Source organism: Budorcas taxicolor, chromosome 12 (genome assembly GCF_023091745.1).
Source record: "Budorcas taxicolor isolate Tak-1 chromosome 12, Takin1.1, whole genome shotgun sequence".
NCBI lineage: Eukaryota > Metazoa > Chordata > Mammalia > Artiodactyla > Bovidae > Budorcas > Budorcas taxicolor.
Genome location: NC_068921.1, coordinates 16127154 through 16145698, shown reverse-complemented (window position 1 = coordinate 16145698; position 18545 = coordinate 16127154). Strand labels below are relative to the sequence as shown.

The window sequence follows — 18545 nt, the reverse complement described above, 5'->3', positions numbered from 1 at the left end:
TGAGGCATAGCTCATAGAAGGCAGGATAAATGTGTAATTTATTCCCTTTATTTGCCAGTTATCAAAATAATGAATTAAGTGCCAAGCACCATGCAAATGGAACTAATTAGTTTTTCTAGCATCATTATGAATGCGTGGATTTAAACATATTTGATGTGTTTCAGTCCATTGCAGTTATTATTCTTAATCATGTGTCAACAGTCCCATCTTCAGCCAGTGGGAGCCTCTTCACTTTGCTTTCTAAATCCTTAAACAGATCCTAGCTTTTTTTCCTAATGCTTTTTACAAGCTGCATCCTTGCTTCCTGTTGTTATCAGATGATCCAGGCTCATCTTAAACATTTGCTCTTTCAGATCTAGAGCTGGCCATTTCTTTAAACAGATGCAGTTTGTTTGCTTTTAAGTGGGAAATTTTATATAGAAGCTGGGTTTTAAGGTATTCATTTTCAAGGCCTTTTCTGTGGACAGAATTAAGGAACTTTGCTTTGGCTTTCCCCTCCCCCTCCTCATCTTTCTCTCCCCCTTCTGCTGTGCCTGTTCCTTAACATAAAATACACCATTGCAATGACTGCCATTTGAATTCAAGATTACAGTATTTTTTTAACCTCATCAATCTTATACCTGTGGTTCCTTTCTCTTACATCAATGACACCACCAGAATTAGTCATTTGCTTCATCAACAATACACACGCATTGAATTACCCCAAAACTAATGGTTCAAAGCCACCACAAACACAAATATGTATCACAGTATCTGTGAATTAGCAAATCATAAGTAGCTTAGCTGCAGGGTCTGGGTCTAAGTTTCTCAGGGTCTGGAGGGTCCAGAAAGCATGCTTTCTGGCTTCTCTCAAAGTGAGCTGTTAAAAAATGCAAGGTATGAATGGCAATGCCTTGGGTAATGAAGCCTCAAAAATCATACAGAGTCATGGCTCTCACTTTCTATGTTGAAAGTTCCTCGTCTAGGACTCCAGGTCTGAAAATGAGTCTCCACAACTTTCAACTCCAGCCTCTGAGCTCTTGTTTCCACCCTGGAGGTCATCTTTTCTTTTTCATAAAAGGTAGCCCATGTTTTCTGCTCAAAAGTTTCTCAGTTTGCTTCCTACCAATAGGAGCTCATGGTCCAAAGGCTTCTTATCAATTTTATACTAATTTGGCCCCTTTCAATCTAATCCATGTGGTTCAGTTCAGTCCGGCTGCTCAGTTGTGTCCAGCTCTTTGTGACCCCATGGACTGCGGCACACCAAGCTTCATGTCCATCACCAACTCTCAAAGTTTGCTCAAACTCATGCCCATTGAATCGGTGATGCCATCCAAGCATCTCATCCTCCAACCTTCAATCTTTCCCAGCATCAAGGTCTTTTCAAATGAATCAGTTCTTCACATCAGGTGGCCAAAGTATTGGAGTTTCAGCTTCAGCATCAGTCCTTCAATGAATATTCAGGACTGATTTCCTTTAGGATGGCCTGTTTGGATCTCCTTGCAGTCCAAGGGACTCTCAAGAGTCTTCTCCAACACCACAGTTCAAAAGCATCAATTCTTCAGCGCTCAGCTTTCTTTATAGTCCAACTCTCACATCCATACATGACCACTGGGAAAACCATAGCCTCGACTAGATGGATCTTTGTTGGCAAAGTAATGTCTCTGCTTTGTAATATGCTGTCTAGGTTGGTCATAACTTTCCTTCCAGGGAGGAAGCGTCTTTTAATCTCACAGTTGCAGTCACCATCTACAGTGATTTTGGAGCCCAAGAAAATGAAGTCTGTTGCTGTTTCCATTGTTTCCCCATCTATTTGCCATGAAGTGATGAAACTGGTGCCATGATCTTAATTTTCTGAATATTGAGTTTTAAGCCAACTTTTTCACTCTCCTTTTTCACTTTCCTCAAGAGGCTCTTTAGTTCTTCTTTGCTTTCTGCCATAACATTGGTGTCATCTGCATATCTGAGATTATTGATATTTCTCCCGGCAACCTTGATTCTAGCTTGTGCTTTACCCAGTCTGGCATTTCGCATGATGTACTCTGCATATAAGTTAAATAAGCAGGGTGACAATATACAGCCTTGATGTACTCCTTTCCCAATTTAGAACCAGTCTGTTTTTCCATGTTCAGTTTGAACTGTTGCTTCTTGACCTGCATACAGATTTCTCAGGAGGCAGATCAGGTGGTCTGATATTCCTATCTCTTGAAGAATTTTCCACAGTTTATTGTGATCCACACAGTCAAAGGCTTTGGCATTGTCAATAAAGCAGAAATAGATATTTTTCTGGAACTCTCTTGATTTTTCAATGATCCCAACGGATGTTAGCAATTTGATCTCTGGTTCCTCTGCCTTTTCTAAAACCAACTTGAACACCTGGATGTTCTCAGTTCACATACTGCTGAAACCTGACTTGGAGAATTTTGAGTATTACTTTATTAGCTTGTGAGATTGTTTATTTATTATTTATTTATTATTTATTATAGTGAGACTTTATTAGCAATTGTGCAGTAGTTTGAGCATTTTTTGGCATTGCCTTTCTTTGGAATTGGAATTAAAACTGACCTTTTCCGGTCCTGTGGCCACTGCTGAGTTTTCCAAATTTGCTGGCATATTGAGTGCAGCACTTTCACAGCATCATCTTTCAGGATTTGAAATAGCTCCACTGGAATTCCATCACCTCCACTAGCTTTGTTTATAGTGATGCTTCCTAACGCCCACTTGACTTCGCATTCCAGGATGTCTGGCTCTAGGCGAGTGATCACACCATCATGATTATCTGGGTCATGAAGATCTTTTTCGTATAGTTCTTCTGTGTATTCTTGCCACCTCTTCTTAATATCTTCTGCTTCTGTTAGGTCCATACCATTTCTGTCCTTTATTGAGCTCATCTTTGCATGAAATGTTCCCTTGGTATCTCTAATTTTTCTTGAAAAGATCTCTAGTCTTTCCCATTCTATTGTTTCCTTCTATTTCTTTGCACAGATCGCTGAGGAAGGCTTTCTTATCTCTCCTTGCTATTCTTTGGAACTCTGCATTCAAATGGGTATACCTTCCTTTTCTCCTTTGCTTTTCCCTTCTCTTCTTTTCACAGCTATTTGTAAGGCCTCCTCAGACAACCATTTTGCCGTTTTGCATTTTTTTTTCTTGGGGATGGTCTTGATCCCTGCCTCCTGTACAATGTCACGAACCTCCGTCCGTAGTTCTTCTGGCACTCTGTCTATCAGGTCTAATCCCTTGAATCTATTTGTCACTTCCACTGTATAATAGTGAGGGATTTGATTTAGGTCATACCTGAATGGTCTAGTAGTTTTCCCTACTTTCTTCAATTTGAGTCTGAATTTGGCAATAAGGAGCTCATTATCTGAGCCAGTCAGCTCCTGGTCTTATTTTTGCTGACTATATAGAGCTTCTCCATCTTTTAGCTCCAAGGAATATAATCAATCCGATTTCAGTATTGACCATTTGGTGATGTCCATGTGTAGAGTCTTCTCTTGCTTTGTTGGAAGAGGGTGTTAGCTATGACCAGTGTGTTCTCTTGGCAAAACTCTGTTAGCCTTTGCCCTGCTTCATTTTGTACTCAAGGCCAAATTTGCCTGTTACTCCAGGTATCTCTTGACTTCCTACTTTTGCATTCCAGTCCCCTGCGATGAAAAGGACATCTTTTTTGGTACTTCTGTGTGGTACTTCTATGTGGTACTTCTGCCAATTTACTTCTCTTAAAATGTCTGATGGGGTTGTTGAGGAGAGGAAAATAAGATATTTCACTGTAGATGTACTTGAACTCACAGGCCAACTATTTAGCATACTGCCTGATGTCTACCAAGCATTTAACTAGTTTTTTAACCATTTTACTTGTTTAATTTCGGTTGTGCTGGGGCTTCGTTGCTGTGTGGGATTTTCTCTAGTTAGAGCAAGTGGGGGCTCCTCTTTGTCGCAGTGAGGAGGCTTCTCCCTCCGGTGGCCCCTCTTGTTGCAGAGCACAGGCTCCAGGGCAGGCGGGCTTCAGTAGCCGCAGTGCCAGGGTCTAGGACACAGGCTCAATAGTGGTGCACGCGCTTATTTGTCCCCTGGTATGTGGATATGTGGGATCTTCCGCAACTAGGGCTTGAACCCATGCCTCCCACATTGGCAGGTGGGCTCTTTCCCACTGAGCCACCAGGGAAGCCCCCATCACGAATTCAAATGTTTGTCATTATTAGTCTCATCAGCCGCAGAGGAGAATGTCAATCTCAGTAAAGATTTACCAGCCCTGAGTATGACTGTTTAAAAATAAGAAGTGCCAATTTGACACATAAAAGATGCTACCTTGCTTCATGCACGTCTCTGATTTCTAGTTCTACTGAACATTTATCATTCATTTATGAATCTGTTGTTGTTATAACTGCTACAAATATATCCCTCAATATTTTGAGTTTTTTTCAATGTTAGTTGTTAGACATTATTTTTGATGTAGAGTTTAGTATTTTATGTAATCAAGTATTTTCCTTTGTGATTACTTCAATAGACTTTTTAAATCTTTATGAATATTCCAGTACTTCAAAATTCGATTTTTGCTCATCCACATGTTATTTCAATATATCTGGGGCAAATATCTCACATACAGAAAAATGCACTGATCATTAGTTCATAGCCACACTTCCCCGGTGGTACAGTGGATAAGAATCTGCCTGCGAATGCCGGGGACAATAGTTCGATCCCTGGTCCTGGAAGATCCCACACGCTGTGGAGCATGACATGCACGACAACTACTGAGCCCCACGTTGCAACTACTGAAGCCCGCGCCCCGGAGCCTGAGCTCTGAAACAAGAGAAGCCGCCACAGTGAGAAGCCCTCGCGCCCCAACGAAGAGCAGTCCCCCCGGCCACAGCTGGAGAAAGGCCACAACAAAGACCAGCACCGCCCAAAATAAATAAATTTATATATATATTTTTTTAAGTTCACAGCCTAAAGAATTTCCACCAAATGGATACAATACAATACAACCCATTGTATTGTTCTCTTGGGCTGCATAACAAAGTATCACAATCTGACTGGCTTTCACGGCAGGCGTCTATAGGACAGTTCTGGAATGTCTGAGAAGTCTGAGGTCGACGTGCCTTCAGGGTCGGTTCCTCCTGGAGTCTGTGAGGGAGAATCTGTTCCATGCCTCCTCCTTGGCTTCTGGGGGTTTGCTGGTCGTCCTCGGATTCCCTGGTGGCTCAGGCGGTAGAGTCTGCCCACAGTGCAGGAGACCTGGGTTCGATCCCTGGGTCAGGAAGTTCCCCTGGAGTAGGGCATGGCAGCCCACTCCAGTATTCTTTCCTGGAGAATCCCATGGACAGAGAAACCTGGCAGGCTATAGTCCACGGGGTCGCAAAGAGTCAGACCAACTCTTTTACTAACTGAGCGACTAACCTTTTCACCTTTCAGGATTGTAGGGTAGCCATATATTTGGCTTTACTAGATGCTTCCAAGCAGTTTTCCAAAGTGGTTTCCAGCAGGGCATGAGAATTTTGGTCGTTCCACATGCTCACCAGAACTTTGGGTTGACTTGGACAAAAATAATTTTGATGGGAAGATGATAATAATGATAATACCTTCTCACTAAAGTTATTATTAAAACCAGTCATTGGGCTGATTATTTTACTTATATTATCTTGCTTCATCTTTAAACTACTTTTCAAGGGAGTCATTAGCTTCACTTTTACAGACAAACAAAACTAAGCATCAGTGAGATCACATAATCTGCCCAAAGTAGCAGTAAGTAGCAATGTAGGCTTCCAAGTCAAATTTGTCTAATTACCAATCTCTGAGACTTTCTGGTCCAGATAAAATGTAAATCTGGTTGCTAAGGAGGTGAAGGGGAAACCTTAGGCATTGCGGTACAGCAGGAGAGGGTTGGTGTGGCTACCGCCAAGGGGCCAACTTAGTGGCAAGAGACAAAACAGTTTTAAATCTGTACTTGAAAGCTTGTTTGTGCCAACGTATTTTGGGCACATCAACCATGAGAATCTGTTACCAGGGTTAGCTTCAGACATTTCCCCATGGATGATTATTTTGAGGACTGATTCTGAGAACAGATGGATAAGCTTAATATTCGAAAATAGAGTGATGCAAACCAGTTTGGGGGTAGAGTTAGAACAAGAGGTCAGGTCTGGGGTTAAGAAAAAGCATCCTTACTAGCAGATCTGTGACACTGCTTAGTCAGTCACTGATGTCAATATGCACTCCTTAGCCCTTCAGGCCTCATTCCCAAGCCCAGTGTCCAGCTGATATCAAGTAATACACTTAAGAACCTAGCAAGGGCTTCCCTGGTGGTCCAGTGGTTAAGAATCTGTCTTGCAATGCAGGGGACACCAGTTCAATCCCTGATCTAGGAAGATCCCACCTGCCTCCAAGCAACCAAGTCCATGCTCCGCAACAGCTAAGCCCGCCCTCTAGGGACTGTGCTGCACAACAAGAGAAGTCACAGCAATGGGAAGCCCACTCAGCACAACTGGAGAGGAGACCCCGCTCGCCGCAACTAGAGAAAGTCTGTGTGCAGCAACCAAGACCCAGCTAGAGGAAAAAAAACAGCAAGAGTCAAGTCTGTTCTTATCCACGGCACTGGATGGTAGGGTGAACATCCCTCGGGGAAAATAACTCACAGAGCAGGAAGGAAAAGCATTCTGGAAATAATCACTCTTCCACTAAAGACACTCAAGCAGCAGCAGGCTCAAGAATTGAGAGGCTGCTTTGAATCAGGCATTGGGCTGGGTTCTTCCAGATACATCATATCTTAGTCTTCCCGGTAACCTTGAGAGAGAAATAAGTTGCTATTATCCCTATGCTACAGGAGTGGAGACTGAGCTTCAGTGAGGTTTCAAGAAACCTGTCTGAGGTTACAAAAAGGGAGAAACAAACTGTATAATAGTTCCATTCTAACAAAGGATGTAGAAAGAGGAAACGTTTGGACCTTCCGAATTATGAACTGTGTCTTTAAGGAATCTATGGGAGTATATACTAACTTTTATTTTTATATTTTTAAGGAAGACAATAAAAGAATACTGAAGGTTTTCCTGCTAAAAGCTTATTCTGGAAAATGAAAACCAAAGAAAAAGAACTCCAGCAGTATAGACCAGCAACTCTTATTTATGAATCGTACAATGAACGGGGCTTCCCCTGTGGCTCAGCAGGAAAGAATTTGCCTGCAATTCAGGAGATGCAGGTTCAATCCCTGGGTCAGGAAGATTTCCTGGAAGAGGGCATGGCAAACCACTCCAGTACTCTTGCCGGGAAAATCCCAGGGACAGAGAAGTCCGGCAGGCTACAGTCCATGGAGTCCCAGAGTCAGACATGACTGAAGCAACTGAGCATACAATGAACACATTGGTCCAGGGACTCATATCCTATAAAAGTATCACACTGATGCGGTTCTAATCAGTTCAAATGTTGTCATCTTCTAACTTTGCGCCAGTGCAGTTACTTTAGAAAATACAGTTTCCATTTTAACGGGCGCTTGGCTTATCCGTTTCTGAAAACATTGGTTTGGTTTTAAACTCAATTGAAAATGAACACCTGGGCTTTGTCCTGGTTTCAGGAAACCCGTGCATTTTTTTTTCTCTATATACTTTAATCAGTAGCTGGTTTAATTGCCTTACCAGATTACAGACGTCACTGTCCCAGCTGTGTGTAAGCTTTGCCTACATCACAACTCAAGCACAGCAGCTCGAGTGGAGCGAGAGCCATTCAGGAAGAAGCAATGTGCTCTCACACTCTGGGTGTAATTCACACCCAAGCCTGATACTCACCCAGGCTCGCTGGGTGTAGGCTGACTTCCCACCAGAGAAACAGCCAAAGAGGATGGGAAACACAACACACGCCTCTCCTGCGTGAGCCCCAAAGAACGACTAAGTCATCAGAGCTTGTCCGCCCCAAACTCTAAGACTCCTCATGCACTGCTCACAGCCTTCTTCCAGAACAAGTCGGTGGGCTTAAGCATCCCCACCAGCCCGGTTCTGAAGAGAGACGGAGTGCAGTCTGAGGACTGGAATGCCCTCTGCCTGCTCCAGCACAGAAATGCGCTGCTGGCACTCACAGAGACAAGCAAACGATGTGGTATTGTGGTATGTGTGCTCTTAATCTCTATTTTAATGTCTCCAACAATCTAGTGGTTAATTAGCAATTTGCTGCCCACCAGTATGCAAATGAATGACAAGCAAAAGCCCTCCGCATCTGTAATTATTTTGCTGATTTACAAGCCGCTGTCCTCTCCGTGTAGCTTTTTCCTCTGTGTGTGCATTCATGCACCAGGGATTTCATTATTTTTAGAAGCATACACTGTACACTTTTATGCTTTAATACTTTCAGGCTTCAGTAATTACAGTATTACGGATATACACACACATTTTCCCCCCTCCAACTCCAAACGCATTTGTCAGGAATGCTTTTCTCTTTGATAAAGACTGGAGAGTAAGATTTATCAAGTGGCTGAAATCCAAATCGCAGAGAGAGCAAGAGCTCAAGATTGAAAGATGCACGATTCTGCCGCTGCCAAATCCTTATCTGGAATCGGAGGAGTCTTGTAATATTTGATTTTCTCCCAAGCAGCTCTGGTGAATTGGAGCCACGATCTGCCTTATCCATCTGCCTACTTTGGAGCGGGGTGTTTTACTATTTGGCGGTTTAAATGCTTCACGTTTTTGCCAGCGCATTAAGAAAGGCTCTCATGTTAAATTAAGTCAATTAATAAATGAGACACATTAAGCAATCAATTTTGTCAGCCTATCTCCCCGGCACTATGTATGGTTGGCTGTAATCACAAGATAAATGCAGTGTGCTGATCTATGGCAATGTTCAATAATACATTCTCCGCCAGGCTCAATTCATCAGGGAGTTTCGGTAGAGGAGGCATTTGTTATTGGCTGTCTCTGCACCTCAAGGATAACATTTCTGTCCTTTTGATTGGCCGCCTCACTGCTGCAAGATTCTAACCGTCTTATTTTGATGATGAATATGAAGGCATGCTAAGCCGCGCTGGAGCGACTATCTCAGAGGCTGCGCGCCTTCCAGAGCCCAAGGACTTAACGGCTTCCTTCGCCACCTTCCTGTGCCAATCATCCCCCCCAAAAAGTTGTGATGCTTTTCTTCACCCAGTGCTTTGGGGCTGTGTTAGATCTCATTCACCTCCGCTTTCAGCACAACAAGGCTAAACGAGTGTTCTCCGCTGCCGGGCAACTTGTCTGCGTTGTAAACCCCACGCACAACCTAAAGGTGAGTGGCTGGCTACCGTTTGATGTTCCCGTGGCTCGGGTTCAAGTCCTTCCTCGGCGGGGACGGGGGGGGGGGGGGGGGGTGGGGGGGCAGGGAGTGGCGTCAGGGACCCTCCCACGGAGCCCGGGGCGCTCCAGGCAAAGGTCATCCCTCTGCTACACAGGACGGTGTTGGGTACCCGAGCCTGCGCTCGGCTCCTTCTCCCTCTCTGGGTGTGCGGATGCTCTCGAGACGGTGTGTGTTTCCCTGCCTGGCAGGGGCGACCGGAGTCAGCGTCTATTTCTTTTACCCCACGCTGTCAGCCTAGGTAGGAGTCGGAGGTGGGGGTGTGTGTGTGTGTCAGAAGTGAGGGTGTTGGAGGGAGCAGGGGGCGTCCCCCTCCCTCTCCCAAATATTTGTGGGCAAGTGTTTAGGAGAGAGGGTTTGAAAAGTTACCCACATTGCATGCTGTCCAGTGTGCTGGAAAGGCAGACAGGCAAGCACACGGATTTCTGAGGCCCCTCTGGTTGCTCCTGAAGTAGCTGGGCTGGGGGGTCGCGAGACAGGACCCAACCTCCCCCGCCCCGCACCAGAGAGGGGTCTGGGAGCTGGGGAGAGGGCGCTTTCTGCAAACTGTGCTTTCCCTGTGCTCAGACTCAGCCTGGGGGGCGCGGGGCGGGGGTGTAGGTAGGAGTTAGTCTTCTTTGCTTCCTGGGCGCTGGATGCGCCTGGTGTATCGAAGACGGGAGCAGGCAGATTGTTTCAGTAGCATTGTAATGAACCCCGCTCGGAGCCGCCACTGCCGGGATCACCGCAGGCGCTGCGGCCCTCACATCTCTTCAGGTCAGCGCCCTTTAAGAGGACAGCCTCAACATGGGCTCGAGGGACCGCGCCACATCCCCCCCGCCAAGCCGAGGGGGAAATGAACCGAGAGCCGCTAGGCTAGGGGAGGAGGGAAGATGGGCCCGCGGGGCGGTAGGGGGCGGTGCGAGGACGCAGCTGAACTCCCCCGCACCCCAGTGCGTAAGTCGCAGCCGCCTGGGCTCCGTCCCAGAATAAACGATGGACTCGTTTGGGAGTTGCTCTCATTATACCCGAGGCTGAGCGAAGTGGGGGAGGTCGGGGGGAGGGCATCTCTGCCGCTAAGCAAAGGAGCAGTCTCTGCGAGCACCGATCTGTCATTCCGACCGCTGCCTGGGGCAGGCCTTGGTGCTTGTTGCTCATCACTTTATAAACTCCTGCAGTCAGACTCTCTTCCGCTGGAGCCCTGCAGGCCAGTGCTAATGGGTACCTCCTCGCACCCCCGCCCCCAACAATTCCCGGAAGTCCCCAGGAGGGACAGCTGCCTGGCGCCCCTGGGGCCGTATGCCAAGGCCCGTCCTGGATGGAAGGGGGATGGACTACCTTGAGAGCACTATCGTGCTCCGGACCTAGAAGTGATTTTCTGCAGGATCCAAGCTGCGCTGAACACCATCTCAACTGCTCTGCTCTCTCTCCCCCTCTCTCCCTCCACCCTCCCCTCTTCCCCTCATTCCCCTATTTCTTTTTCCCTTCATGGCTTACTTACTTCTATAAATGGGAATTCACCCCCAGTCATCCTCTGCAAAGTGAGTGCATGATGTACATATTAAAATATGATTCTGAATTCCATTTTATGACTACTTTTGGGACCGCCTTCAAACTCCCATTATTTCGTCACTTTACATTTGTTACTTCCCTGTGGCAAGAAATTCTGTTTATCCCTGCTTTGCATTTTAAAACCTTTACAAATTGTTTATGAGACTGAGCGTTTCCAAAGTTTCGATTTATATGGTTCGTTAGCTGCAGCTGATGATGGAGGGGGAACAGGGTGCTAAGATTTTGGTAGGGGATGGACTGAAAATCATCTGTGCTTGTTTCAGTGATGTCAGCCTGGATTTTGACAGGCAGTCCTGCTGCCCAAACCCAGGAGTCCAGAGTCAGGGTTGGAGACCTGAGGTCAGTGCTGACCAGCTCTGTGACCTTGAATGACTCAGTGTCTCTGAGCCTTCGCTTCTTCATCTTCAAAATGAGCCAATGAATCTCTAGCCTGCCTCCTCCATGGCTCTGTGAGGCTGTGAAGGGCTTTATTAATACTCCCCTCCACCCCCCAAATTATATTATTGCACATCATTTGTAGGGTTGCATTCAGAATTTCAAAAGTTGTCATTTAAAGCCTTCAGCCAAGTTAGAAACTATATAAGCACTAATATAAAAATAGATGACATGTGCTTTGAGAGGCTATTTTCCGTGGCTCACTTTGTCACGTACATATTCATTTGACTTTTCATTTCCCATAAAAAGCCACTTAGAGATTTTGCTCAGATGAGTGTCCTCACAGATAAACAAATCAAACTGAGGGATGCTCATGTCACCAGGGGGTGCGACGGGACACGCAGCATTTACAGAGGCTGTGGCAGGATCAGCCCAGGACGCCTCTGTGACAGTCTCATCCATGCTCCAGGTGGCCCAGCAGATAAGTTCTACCTGCTTCTCCAACCTAAGAGCTAACAGCTTGGAGCTTTTTTTGGAGCTTTTAAAGGCACAATTCTCTAGAAACACTGCTGCTCCATCCTGGATATTAAGAACTGCATAAAACCTCAGAAGAAAGTGCTCCTTCCAACCATTCCTTTCCACAGACAGGCCACGGAAATATGCCTTGGATGTAAAAAGCTGCAATCCATGTAGGAAGAAAAAGTCTTTTTTTAAAAGAAAAAAAAAGTTGCGGCAATGTTAAACCAGATGGCTATTGATCTACGGCGCTTCCCCGCAACTTTGTATAACAGGCCGGTACGTGACGCAGTGACCAAGGACACAGAGACCGCAACCTTGCTTTCAAGTTTCTAGGTTGTGTGTTGCTTCCAAGAGGAACTGGGAAGCCTGCGTTTTTCTTTCTGGAAGCATTTTTGCACTTTTCCTTTCCTGTGCTTTCCTGAGAATGCTAGTACTTCGGGACCTGAGGCAAGTGCTGAGTTATAATAAAAAATCACTTACTGAGCAGAGAAAACTGTGTATTTACCATGCTTCTATAGGTCACCTTCATTCTCAATCTTATTATGGCGATTTACTCAGCAACCTGGGATTCCTTCAAGCAAGCTTGTTCTAGAAGCTTGCTTCTAAGTGGAAGGCAAAGGCCAACCCAGTTAAACCCATTACACTTCTTAAGCCCATTCTACTTAAAAGGGGTGTTCAGAGTCGCTGGCCTGAAATAAGAGGTTCTCCTGCTTCAAGAAGAATCCACTGCAGAGCCAGCTCCGTGGACTGCAGATGGCACTCTCTGTTGCCCTGTGTCTGTCTGTCTCTGCCTGTAGAGGTGGCTCCTTGAAGGGATCAGGCCCCCCAGTTCTCCGTCCCAGACCGCAGAAAGTGACCGCCAAGGAGCTGGTGATCTTGCCTGGCGGCTGTCTGCTTCCTCGCTCATGGAGGTCACTGAAATGTGGCCCAGGGGCTGCAGGCTGGCACCAAGCAGGGCGCAGGCCCATGTCCTGATTTAGCACCACTTTCTCCCTCCTGCCCTTCGCTTGTTTCCAAACCAAGAAAGCCTTTCTCTCCTGGCTCCTCTCCCATCCACACTCGCTGCTTGGACAATGCCCTGCCCCAGGCAGCCCTCTCTGCTCCTGCCCGTCTCCAGCAATGCCCTTTGAAGAGTGGACTGGCCAGTCTGTGCACCCCGGCCTCTCCAGGGAAGGGTCTGAAGTGGCCGCCGGAGCCCCTCTGGGGTCAGAGCTCAGCACTTCCCAAGCAGACTGGCGCTGAGCCGGGGCTGGCTAGGAGACTTCCTCCCTGTAACCACAGCGCTTGATAAACCAGGTTCTGAAACAAGTCTTGCAAAAGGCTTTCTGGCAAACTTCCAAAAGGCCCTAACCTCCCTACCGCTCCTGGGAGGCTATTCATGCCTCCATCCAGTGGGTCCAATTCCCAGAGCCCTTTTTGTTGTAACCTGTTAACCTTGAGTCTATAGACACACACACACACACACACACACACACACACACACACACACTCAGAGCCATGCGCACACACAGTGGGAGGGAGATACAGGACAGTGTGGGCTTTAAGTGCCCGTGTGTGCTAAGTTGCTTCAGTTGTGTCCTACTCTTTTGTGACCCCACCAGGCTCCTCTGCCCATGGGATTCTCCAGACAAGAATACTGGAGTGGGTTGTCATGCCCTCCTCCTGGGGATCTTTCCGACCCAGGGATCAAACCAGATCTCTTGTATCTCCTGCACTAGCATGTGGACCCTTTACCGCTGGCGCCGCCTGGGAAGCCTAGCAGACACTAAATCTAAAATTAGGGCATTTTAGTACCAGGACTGGCAGCATCCACCTGCCTCTCACTCTGAGACCAAGCCATATGGATGGATGTGTGCTGAGTGATGGTGGGGATGGGGTAGGGGCTGCATGGAGTTGGGGGAGGGGATCATCAAGGGAGAACCAAGGCAAACCTCACCTCGAGTACCTTGTACTCGACTGTTCAGGGGCTAACCTTTAGAAATCCGTTCCGGCCCCAGGGCTTTCACCAACTGACCCAGCACGGCAGGCAGCTGAAGGGAAGCTAAAGACCTGAATGTTGTTTTTAGAGATGTAAAGGCGGCCTTGGAGCGGTCAGCCTGAATGCCTAGTTTCCGGCAGTTAAGATGGTGTGGGTTTCTCTGCCCTTCCTGACACAGCCACCTCTGAGGGTCCCATCCCCCATCCCCTGAACATGTCATCATCTTCCTTTGCTGTCCAGGCTGGAGGCTGTATTAGCGCCTTAGATGGGGGTGGTAGGGAGGGGATGAGGGGATGGGGGAGACCAGAGGAGGAGGGTGGGGGGGACTGAAGCTGGTCCCTGAGTCAGTCTCTGAGCTTCGGTCTAAAGGCTTCCTCCAGCCCCCTGGTTTCTGTGAATACTGTATGACGCTTGGCTCTGCAGGCACAGAGCAGTCATGCGGCTTTTCTGGTTAATGGTGATTGTAAATGAGGCTCCCGAGTCACATAACTGGAGGCTCCGGGCGGCCATTCGGGTAGCGGTGTGCTGTGATGGGGAGGGCAGGGGAGGCTGAAGCCGGTGTGGAGGTGAGGTGAGCCCACAACCTCGGCACTGCCTTTCTCTGGTAGCCCCCTGGAGCAAATTTTGTGGCCCTCCCTTCACCACAGTCCCTCAAGTGGCAGGGACTGTTTGGAAGCAAGGAGAAAACAGGGACTGAACGCTTTCTTTGAAATCCAGAGAGGTCAGAATTATTTGGATGGTTTCCCTGGGGTAAGGCAGAATATTTTTCTAGCAATTAATAATAAGAAAAAAACAGTCTTGGTGTGGTATTTGACTCTTGGCAAAGTCACAGAGGATGAGAAGGTTGGATGGCATCACCGATTCAATGGACATGAACTTGGGCAAAACTCCCAGAGATGGTGAGGGACTGGGAGGCCTGGCATGGTGCAGTCCTTGGGGTCGCAGAGTTGGCCATGACTTGGTGGCTGAGCAACAACAAAAAGGTCATCCTGGACTCAACCAGCTGTGCTCCCCAGAGGGGAAAGCTGGCCTTTTTAGACACAAGGTGTCACATGGAAAGGGTCCCACCCCAGAGAATGGAGCCCCACCCTCCCATGGGGATCGCCAGCTCAGAGAATGATGGGGAGAATGTCAGAACTGGGAGGCTGAATCTTCTTAGTGTACAGTCAAGGAAACTGAGGTGAGAGGGGAAATGACTTGTATTTCCTACAGCTGCTGCAACAAATTACCACAAATGGGGAGGCACAAAATCAGAGAAATCAGGAGGCTGCAGGTCCAAAATCAAGGTGCCAGCAAGGCCAGGCTCCCTCCAAGCTTCCAGGGAACAATCTGTTCCTGGCTCATCCGGCTTCTGAGGGTTCCCTGTGTTCCTTGGCTTGTGGCCTCATCTCTCCACCTCTGCCTCTGGGGTCACATGGCCTCCTTCTCACCTCTGTGTGTCCATATCATAAGGACACAGGCGACTGTACTGAGGGCCTCTCTGGATTGTCCCTACCTGGACAATCCAGGATAAGCTTTCATTGCAAGATCCTTAATCACACTTTGAAAGCTTTAGTCCTTCAGTCATATCCAACCCCATGGACTGTAGCCTGCCATGCTCCTCTGTCCATGGAATTCCCCAGGCAAGAATAGTGGAATGGGTTGCCATTTCCTTCTTTAGCGAATCTTTCTTGACCCAGGGATCAAACCTGGGTCTCCTATATTGCAGGCGGATTCTTTGCCATCTGAGCCACAAGGCAAGGCTAATCACACCTTTGGTCATATAATATTCAGTCTGTTGCTCTTTAAGGAAATTCAGAAGTTCCAGGCACTAAGATGTGAATATCTTTATTCAACCCACTACTTCCCTCTTGCAGACTTAATTTATTTTGTGACAGAATTGGAACCGGAAGTTAGGTTGCCAAAAGTCAGACCTAGATGCCCAGCTGCCCCAGGCTGCCTTCCAGTTAGTTCAAACTAAACACCCCTTGCTTGAGTGCATGCTGTGGGAGCAGGAAATTGCAGGGATCCCCTTCCTGCACCCCATCAGCCCTAGCCCAGCCAGTGTGACCCCATGGGCCGCACCGTACACCCTGTCGTCTCCCCTTTATCAGACCCACATTTCCTTAGCAAATCAGGCCCTCTTCATCACCGCATGGAGTGCTAAGTCAGTTCATTTGTGTTCAACTCTGTGCGACCCCAAGGACTGCAGCCCACCATGCTCCTCTGTCCATAAGATTCTCCGGGCAAGAATACTGGAGTGGATTGCCATTCCCTTCCCCAGGAGATCTTCCCGATCCAGGGATCAAACCCATATCTCATTAGGTTTCCTGCATCGGCAGGCAGGTTCTTTACCAATAGCACCACCTGGGAAGCCCTCTTTATCACAATCCTTCCTTATTCCCCTATCATTTCCATAAATTTTCTTTCCTGTTTCAAATTCTTTTAAAAATAATATAATCTACGTGGATGCCTGCACATCATATTTTAAAAATCAAATGATAAAGAGACACATTGTCAGAAGCATAGAGCATTAGATCTTGCCCTTGGCACACAGTTTGTAAATCCACCAGATCAATACGGGGGTGAAGCAGTGGGTGTAGGGAAAACACACAGGCTTTGGGGTAGAAAGAGCTGAGCTCAAATCCAGACTGTTCCATTGGCTGATGGGTGACTTTGAACAAATGACTTTGCCTCTCAGAGGCTTCATTTCCTTCTCTATAAAAAGCAGGAAAGAACGCCCACCTTCGATGGGGCTGCAAGGAGTAAATGAGCTCACAGAAGGAAAACGTCTGCCATGGAGGAGAGAGTTGGTAAATAGCAGCCGTTATTGTCAACACGGGTCATTACGATAAAAGCTAAAAGCCGCTCCTCGGAAGCTGGAGTCAGTCTCCCCACCACTCCACCTTCTGTTTTCCTCCACCTCCCCTCCCTTCTTTCGGGCCTCAGGTCCTGCTGTTCCTTAGTACTTGTGAATTGCCCTTGGCCTTCAAGAGAGTTTTGGATAGAACAATTTCTTGCCTTATGTAAAAGTCAGGTTTGTCCTTATTGCCTAACTTCAAAGAAAACCCTGAGCCCTGCTTGAGTTCCGAGCCTGGAAGTGCAGCGGGCGAGGGGCTGGACTTGGGGAGGATGGGCGTGCCAGGTGGGACAGGGGCTGGCACGTGTGCCCTGGTGCCCAGCATCCGCAGAGCCAGGAGCCCTGCCACAGGTTCCCTCTCCTCGCGCTGGAGAAGGGGCCTCATGACTTATGCGTGCTTTCTTTTCATTAGCGGCAGCCGGGTGAACTCAAGGGCCAGCAGGTCTGTGAAGGACATCTGATGGGTGAGGGTGTGAGGCTGAGTGACACCATTGAGAGATGCAACAGGGCGGGAGAGGTAAGCGGGCAAAACCTGCAGGCTCCCTGGGAAACTGGACACTCATTTTCTCTCTGCCTGCAGTTCATTCTGCCTTGAGGAAGCCCCTTGCCTCTGAGCCAGGTGGGATGGTTGATGCTTAACGGAAGCTTGGTGTTCTTATTGAGTTGCTAAGTCGTGTCCAGCTCTTTGAGATCCCGTGGACTTGTAGCCCGCCAGGCTCCTCTGTCCATGGGATTCTCCAGGCAAGGATACTGGAGTGGGTTGTCATTTCCTCTTCCAGGGGATCTTCCTGACCCAGGGATGGAAACTGAGTCTCCTGCATTGGCAGGCTGAGCCACCAGCCACCATGGAGCCACCACTGGCAAGCTGAGTTACCACTGAGCCACCTGTAGCCCCTGAAATCTAGGGAGAGAGAGGCTCTGGCCTTTCTAAGCCAGGAAAGAATTTCCTGGATCCTATCATCAGGCAAGTCTATAAAAAGCACCAAGAAAGGCCACAGGGCTGGGCTCTTCCTTACTCCCCCTGAGTTCTACTCTACACACACACACACACAGAGTCCATGGCGATTCTGAGATGCCAACCTTTTTGGACCCTGAGTGGTTTCTGAATAGCAGTGCAAGATCAGAGAGTGTAAAGCCCAGTGGACGGGGTCCCCAGCACCACCGCAGAGGAGAGAATGGATCTTTCTTCCCCATCCAAACTGTCACTGACCTCCAGCCTCAGGAAAGAGGTAAAAGGAGAGATGGGAGAGAAAAGAGGAACGTTCTAGCTGAGGCCATGGAGTACAGGCTTTGGACTCAGACCTAGCTGGGCTTGGATCCAGTGATGTCAGTTCCCCTGAGTAACCGCTTTGACCTCCCAGAACCCGCATTTCCTCAACTATTAACATGCTTATCATGAAGGTGAAATATAATGTAGATAAACTGCTTAGTACAGCACCCAGCGCCTTGGACATAGTCCATAAATGGTAGCTGTCATCACTAGTAAGTGGAGCTCCTTAGAGATGTTCCTGGTGCACAAAATGTACCAAGATTCTTCTGCCCAACTTGGACAAGTGATCAAACTTCTCAGACTGGATGTTGGGGGAAAGAGAGGGAAGGGTCAGCAGTAAAAGGACCTGTCTGTTGACTGACCAAGATTTTGAAGCATAGTAGGTTCAAGCTCGGGCTTCCCAGGTGGCTCAGGGGTGAAGAATCCGCCTGCCAATGCAGGAGACATGCTTTGACCCCTGGGTCGGGAAGATCCCCTGGAGGAGGGCATGGCAACCCACTCCAGTATTTTTGCCTGGAGAAGTCCATGGACAGAGGAGCCTGGCAGGCTACAATCCATGGAGTCGAAGAGAGTCAGACATGACTTAGCAACTAAACAACAATGGGTCCAAGCTCGGGGAACCAGAGTCCAGGTCCTGGTTCAAACAGATGAGACCCAAAGGGGTGATGTCCAGGGTCACAACTGAGGCAGGGCAGAGCCCACTGCTCTATCTATGCTACCACACTGCTGGGGCC

At 47.8% G+C, this 18545-nt stretch overlaps 1 protein-coding gene across 1 annotated transcript in view; it reads left to right on the top strand.

Moving 5' to 3' along the window:
* The first annotated feature begins 9060 nt into the window (after nucleotides 1-9060).
* SIAH3 (siah E3 ubiquitin protein ligase family member 3) overlaps nucleotides 9061-18545 on the top strand; it is a 70110-nt gene continuing 60625 nt past the window's right edge. Inside the window, exon 1 of the mRNA XM_052650332.1 lies at nucleotides 9061-9213. Coding sequence (XP_052506292.1) covers nucleotides 9079-9213 — 135 coding nt within the window. The 5' untranslated portion in view covers nucleotides 9061-9078. The remainder of the gene's footprint in view (nucleotides 9214-18545) is intronic.